Source organism: Solanum pennellii, chromosome 1 (genome assembly GCF_001406875.1).
Source record: "Solanum pennellii chromosome 1, SPENNV200".
Classification (NCBI taxonomy): Eukaryota; Viridiplantae; Streptophyta; class Magnoliopsida; order Solanales; family Solanaceae; genus Solanum; species Solanum pennellii.
Window position 1 is genome coordinate 98,507,685 of NC_028637.1, and position 7,795 is coordinate 98,515,479.

Genomic DNA, 7,795 nt, shown 5'->3' on the forward strand with positions numbered 1-7,795 from the left:
GGTAGGGGGGCTGGCCGGGGGAGGGGGGTAGGAGTTTAAAAAGAAAAATTTGAAGTTGAAAATATTTTTAAAAAGCAAAATTAATTTTTTGGGGAGAGGGGCTGGCCGGTGGGGGGAAGGTCAAGGATGTGAAAAAATAAAAATTTTGAAATTGAAAATATTTTTTTTAAATTGATATTTTTCCCAAAAGAAAATGTAATTTCAAATTGAAGGAGAGTTATGGAAAATGTTTTCCTTAATTTTTGAAGGGAAGTCATTTTCCTTAATTTTGAGGAAAATGAGTTGATTTGGAAAACATTTTCCAAAACTTTTGTCGCAACCAAACATGGGAAAATTGGAAAACATTTTCTAGAAAATGTTTTCCTTCATACCAAACACACTCTAAGTTCAGGAGGGTAATAAGACCTTAGTATAGTATAAGTGTGTCTCTGAGATTTCAGGCATAGGTTGAGGGGTACTTGTTTTTCCCTTTTAATTAAATCTCTTGTGTATTTAATTAATTTTTATTTAATACTTTTATGATATTAATTTTAGATATAAAATTTAGCTTTATTATAAATTAATTTTTCTATATATGACTTTTTTTAAAAAAAATACATTTATTTTAATTCTACTATAAATTATATAAACTACAATATAACATTTATGGGAGCATCTTACTGGTCTTGAAAGTTGAATATTTATGTAGAATTAAAATAAATAAATTTTTTTCAATTATATAATGTTTATTTAATTGTATTTCATTAATGATTTCACTTTTATTATATTATCCATTATTATGTATTATGTATAATATTTGATGACAATTTATATTATTTAAAAAATTATGGCACAAAGTAATTTTATATTAAATGATTATAGAAGGAAATAATATGAATTATATATGATGATTGTTTCAGAAAGATTTTATTTTATGAAATAAGAAAATTTAAATAAAATAAGAAATGATAATTTAATAATAATGAAAAGAGAAAAAATTTTATTTTTTTATGTAAAATTTGGTGCAGTGAATTAAAGTTGATTACACCTAATTTGGTGTTTGAATTGGAGACGAGGTACGTATATTTTGGGTCCAATATTCAAAATTTGGGCCTTTCTTTATGGTAGTCACACGTCCTTTTGTTTAAAAATAAAATAAAAAATTTGGTCTTTAACAAACTTCTAAATATTTATGTGGATATAAATTATATCAAATGAGCATTTCAAAAAGAAATTAAAAAAAATATAACTTCTTTTAGAAGAAAATTACGCGAATAAGCAAATATATACTAGTTAATTAGTTAAGATAGCTATAGTTTAAATTAATTACGGTTCACTAGTTACTTTTAACTGTAATTACGTCGCTTATACAATATATATACAATTATATATGTGTATATAGACAATTATATGACAGACATACAAATAAAACTAACCTCTTTGCAGTCTATGTCCTCTCTCGCTCACCCGTCTCCTCTCCCTGCCAATCTCGCTCACCTCTCTCTACCTCTCCCAATTTCACTCGTCAGATATACAAATACGTATATATACCGATTAATATATATACAATTAATGGACATGTACCTATACAGTTCACTTCTCTACCCTCTCTCGCTCGCCTCTCTCCTCCATTTAACATGCAGGTACAAATCGTAATTAACAAACGATCACAAAAGGAGCAATAATTAATTTGTTTTTGATATGCCAAAATTCCATTTGAAAAGAGTGTGAAATAAATTTGTATTCGACAGTAAAAAGTATAATTTCACACAATGTTGTGTGACAATTTTTCTATATTGTCACTCACTTGCATAACATAAATTATAAATACCGTCCCAATTTATTTTCCAAACAAGAGTTGTTCGAATTTTTTTATTTAAAATTCATAATAGTTGAGTACAAAATGATCACAAATACAATACACACTTCAACTCATTTTTTCTTAAATGAAGACATTCATGATCAAAAGATCATATGAAAATTTCTTTTTCATTTTGTTCTTTTATTCTTATTCATATCATCAAACAAAGATGACTTTTATACCTAATAATACAATCATCAGAACAAACAGAGCCATATATGTAGTTGTTTCTCATTCTCTGTCAACAACAGATAGCAGAGGAACATTCACATTGTCACCGCAATTAACAAATTGGTAGTTCACAATAAGGTGTCCTTGTTGATTTCCCACTCCATCTGTATCGATTTGTCGAAAAACGTTAATGTCCAAATCTAATCCGCCATTGCTGCATTGATCCACGATTCTCACCGTTGTTTGAGCTCCTGTGCGCGTATTTGTCACCTATATATATGGTATTAGAACTTTGGTATGAAATAATTAAATCTCAAAATATTTATCTTACCCTTAAGCACTTTCCACACGAGTCTCTACCGCGTGGTCCAACAGGACCACAAAAAGCAGTCCAGCCATACTTACTCCGCCATGAGTAAGGCTTATTAGCATCCCAAGTTGAACAGTAAGCGCTAACAGCATTCAGATCCCACCCAACATTCTGCGGGTTATATATATGATACGTTGCTCGAACTTGTGCACCACCACCTGGAGTTGGAGTTGGAGTTGGTCCACCTCTGCATTGGCTCTGGCAACCTTGGCTAGGTGAACAATATTCGGGTGTCGATCCACACCACCCGAATTGACTGCAACACAAGTTTCCACCACATAATGCTCCGCCCCTTTGCCTTCCGCATTGTTGCGCGTTGGTAACAGAGGTTAGGCTGATGCAGAGAACCAGAGCTAGCAAAATAGGAGTACTACTGCTTAGCTTATTCATTTTTTTCTAGTATAATTTGATTGATATGTACCTTTGGTTTAATAGATTTGGGGTTTTTTTTATAGGAGTTTGTTTATTTATTTATTTATTTAGTTTGCTTGTATCCGTGAAATTTGGGTGCTTGCGGCTGCTTAGACTAACATTGTTTTAATTAGTAGGTGTTATTTTTAAGTCAATGTCAGCAAGGATAAGATTAATAATTACTATATGACATATATTTTCTTTCGTTTCAATTATATGATTTAGTTTGATCAGGCACGATTATTAATTTTTAAAAATAAAGTATATTTTTTTTATTTTATCTAAATTTGTTATATTATTGTGTAATTTTAGACATGACTAAGTATAAATTTAAATATTTTAAAAGTTAATAAAAAGAAAAAAAATATTGAGAGAAAAATAAGTTAAACAAATTGAAACGAAAAAAAGTTTATAATAATATACCATATGGAGAATATTGTTTTTTAATAATTCGAGTGTTGATTACAAAAAATATTTAGTAAAATATGTTATTCTCAAAAAGGAAATTATATTATAAAAATTTAAATATAATTAGACTTTGATACGGATATTGAACGAAAAAAATAAATAAACAATGGCGGCTTTTAGAAGTGCACGACTTGAGGCGGCTATTTAAAAAAAAAAGTTGGACTGCGTCGTGTCTGGTAATTATCTAGAGAAATCCTCGTTGAATTAAAAATAAAGGGACCAAACTTTAAACACACTTCCATATCCCTACGACGTGATATTTTTTCTTCTTTTAAACTCTAAAAATAAATAAAATTTTGATATTAATCTTTGTGATCTCTATTTAAAAAATACATCGAGCCTTCATTTCTTATTTGATATATTTGTGTTAGATCCAATTTACTCCTGAAATCTTTCTATAAATTTAACGAATAATTATATATTAAGTAAATCATCTAAGAATTAGCACAAGTTGGGTACTGAGAATTTCGAAACGATAGATATATTATTATGAAAATATGGATTTAATCAATTTGACATATTGTAAGTTTGTATCATTGAAAACAGTTAAAATTTTTTAATTATATGTCCAAAATTGAAATACTTAATTAATTAAACGTCAAAATTGTTACCAATAATCATTTAGAGAGGTGTTATCCANAATTTGACATATTGTAAGTTTGTATCATTGAAAACAGTTAAAATTTTTTAATTATATGTCCAAAATTGAAATACTTAATTAATTAAACGTCAAAATTGTTACCAATAATCATTTAGAGAGGTGTTATCTAATTTTAGAGTAAAATAATATAAGATAAATATAAAAGTTAAAATTCTAATCTGGCACTGAATCACCATTACATTAAAAGAAATATAACACTACTATACATGATTTCAGAAGAGGAGCATAAATTTATGTGAATCTGATGATCCCGTGTGTCAATAATTACTTTATATGAATAAAAATAATTATATATCCCCTATATAGTGAGAAAAACATAAATTTTAAATAAAGATTAAAATTAAAATTTAACATACAGTAGGAATAATTAAGAGACAAAAAGTACCTTTCTTAAGTTTATTTCTACTTCTGTCCCACAAATGCGTCGATAGTTGTGGTAGAGCTGAATAAATGAGTCTAGCAGACCAGTTTTTGGAATTATGCTTATACCACCACAGAAATTATGAAATTTAATAGTACTACTCATAAATTTGCATCTTATCCTATTTGTTTATCTCTACGATGCACAAGTGTGAAATTTTTATAATATGAATGTTAAGAAGAAAGTGTTAAATGGAAATAATTTATACTCATATTTTTAGATATATGATTTATAGTGATACCACATCAATTTTAGAGAATACGTATAAAAAAATAGTTTTTGCATATAATAAACCATGAATTCACAATAGCAACGATTACATATTAAATATAAATTCACAAGATTTTAGAAAGATAGAATATTGCATAAAATTTCAACTCAAAAGAATAACAGACACAGGAAAGTACGGAAGAACATGAGATGATAAAATAGCAATATATGAACAAGCGTAACAATGGATATATATCAATACACACTAGAGAAAGATAAACTATGTGATATTTAAATCATACTATGAAATACGATAACACTCAATTATTTTTCTAGCCTTATATCATAGTGCTCGACCTTCATATCTTTTTATCTAAAGTCGTGTTCTCAGCTAGTTAAAGTTATGACATATCCTATTTTTTGTTGGATTAAATATCATTACATTTTAATTTAAACAAAATGAGGGATTAATTAATTACTCAATGGATCAACTTTGTTGGACGTACGTGACTTAGCTTGTCTCAATTCGGATATAACTTTATTGTTATTATTATTTTATTTTAATTTCATACTTTAACATTTATTTGGATAATCAAACATGAATCTTATCATTCTCTATGTCAACTATAAGATTTAATTATCACCACAATCAACAAACTGATAGTTCACAATAAGATGGCCTTGCTGATTTCCGTTGTCGATTTGTCGAAAAACGTTAACGTCCAAGTCTAGTCCTCCGTTACTACATTGATCTACGATTCTCACCGTCGTTTGAGCTCTTGTACGTATATTCGTCACCTGACACATATACCAATGAATTATCAATTCGAGTCTTTATAATAAAATATTGTTATATATAAATATATCTTACCCTTAAGCACTTGCCACATGAGTCGCGACCACGAGGTCCAACAGGACCACAGAAAGCAGTCCAGCCACACTTTTTCCGCCAGGAGTAAGGCTTATTAGCATCCCAAGTTGAACAGTAAGCGCTAACAGCGTTCAAATCCCACCCAACATTCTGTGGGTTATATATATGATACGTTGCACGCACATTTTGCGCGCTACCAGATGGAGTTGGGGTTGATCCGCCACCAGTGCAGCGACTCTGGCAGCCTTTGGTAGGTGAACAAAATTCGGGTGTTGATCCACACCACCCGAATTGGCTGCAACACAAGTTGCCGCTGCATAAGGCTCCGCCCTTTTGTCTACCGCACTGCTGTGCGTTCGCAATTGCGGCTATAATCAACATGAACAAAATATTAATACTAATTAGCTTCGTCATTTTCAAAAGAGTATAATTTGATCTTATTACTTGCGGGTTTTTATAGTACTTTTTTTCCCCCTAAATTGATAGATAGATAGCTAGCTAATAGCTACTTAGACTGAATTAGTTTGACAAAGTGAGTTGGAAATTTTGAATATTGAAAAATTACTAATTTCAACCATTTGCTAGATTTAATGGTATGAACTCATATTATATTGAAATTGATAATTGGGATTACGCCTAAAAATATAAGAGTTCAAATCGGTAATAATTTTCTCATCTTCAAAGATAATTGGGATTACGCCTAAAAATATAAGAGTTCAAATCGGTAATAATTTTCTCATCTTCAAAAGGAAAGAAGAAGAAATTAAAAAGGAAAAAGGCAGGGAGGTTTCGGAATTAATCTAAACAACTAAGAAATAAAATACAACTTCATAATATATGCGTAGCACGTTAATTTACTCTTTTATACATAGGCATCTTTTCAGGATTCCAAATATAATTTGACATATTGTCATATGGGTCCTCCATCTATAGTTATAGTTATAACATTTTAAGTTCAAACCATTTGCTCAATTTGATTGAGTGAGAACTCTAGTGTACTACACTCGATAATTCGATATTCATGTGTTCTTCCAATTATTCAAACTCAGAAAAAAAATAAAAAGAAGTGTGTGAAAGTACAATTTTTTTGAGGCAATGTCATGAACATGCACATTTTCATAGTGCAAAGTCAGAATCAGAATTTTAAATTTATAAATTTAAATTTTAAAAAAGAAATTAGTAGGTTTTTTATTAATTATTTGTATATATTTAAGTATAAATATAAATTCTGCATCAAAATTATTATTTTTTTTGTCGATAGAGAAAGAATAGCTCTGCCCTATACTTGGGGTATTAAATCTCAATAGGAAGGACTTTATAAGAAGTATACACTAGTAAGGCTAGTAGGCGGCTTTTAAAGTATAATTAAGCTAGAGTTTGGCTTTTAAAGGATCGATAAGAGATAAGAAAGACGTTAGATATGAAATCATGATTTTAATTATGATGTAAAATTAATAGTAAAATTTATCAGATTAGTTTCTATGATTATTCATTTATTTACGATAAGTTAAAATAACAATAATTTAAGCTTTCTACTAGATTAAATAAATATAATTGTATAAAATAAAGAATTATTTACTATTTGACTATTCGGTAGACGTGACTTGTTTAGTTATCTCAATTTAAAATTATCTTTCTAAAATAAAAATGCACAAGTTAACATAATTTTTTTGACCCAAATAAAATACGTTGCCTTATAGCTTTGCGATTGGATAAGGTTTGGCAAATGCATCTAGACTATTTCTCCATAATGAATAGCTTCTAGTTATTAATTAAGAATTTGACCGCAAAACTAAATTAAAAATAAAAAATCCTAATGCCACCTTATTATATTCTCCATAGTTATGTGAAAATTTTAAATTTTCTATTTATTGTATCAATAATATTTTTCACTCGCAAATTATAGAGCTATCAGATTCATGTTTATCGTCAATATAATTTTGAATCTCACAATTTGTTGCATCGATGATCTAACACATAACAGTATTTGAGTCAATTAAAATCACAAAAAAAGTGATTTAAAAGTGTGTGATTTGTAAAGATGAAATTAGATGAAGATATCCTAAAATATTTTATTTTACATTTTTATCATATAAAGAGATTATATGGGCCTAGAAAGCCCAACTTGGGTTTTGTATCAAAACTCATCTAAGCCCATATACCCAATATTTGGCTCAAATTAACTTTCCAACAATTTTGAAGAAAAAACTTAAATGAACTTGTGGACTTTATTATCCACCGGCTTGAATCTCATATATATTAGTACAAACTAATTTAAATATTTATAAAATACATATTTTTCACTTTGTGCTTAATTCATATAAGAAAAGCAATGCTATAAATATCACAACAAGATATAGACTGCTTATAAT

The 7,795-nt window shown here is 28.7% G+C and overlaps 2 protein-coding genes across 2 annotated transcripts; both read right to left on the bottom strand.

Moving 5' to 3' along the window:
* Window positions 1-1,818: 1,818 nt before the first annotated feature.
* LOC107012249 (wound-induced protein WIN2) lies at window positions 1,819-2,889 on the bottom strand. The gene is made up of 2 exons (XM_015212043.1): window positions 2,343-2,889; window positions 1,819-2,281 (listed from the first exon to the last, which is right to left on the bottom strand). The coding sequence occupies exons 1-2, from the start codon at window positions 2,769-2,771 to the stop codon at window positions 2,072-2,074; spliced, it is 639 nt and encodes a 212-aa protein (XP_015067529.1). The 5' UTR covers window positions 2,772-2,889; the 3' UTR covers window positions 1,819-2,071.
* A 1,857-nt stretch (window positions 2,890-4,746) lies between these two features.
* Window positions 4,747-5,864, bottom strand: LOC107015073 (wound-induced protein WIN1). The gene is made up of 2 exons (XM_015215242.2): window positions 5,424-5,864; window positions 4,747-5,350 (listed from the first exon to the last, which is right to left on the bottom strand). Exons 1-2 carry the CDS (start codon window positions 5,835-5,837, stop codon window positions 5,186-5,188), a joined length of 579 nt encoding a protein of 192 aa, XP_015070728.1. The 5' UTR covers window positions 5,838-5,864; the 3' UTR covers window positions 4,747-5,185.
* Between the last annotated feature and the right edge of the window lie 1,931 nt (window positions 5,865-7,795).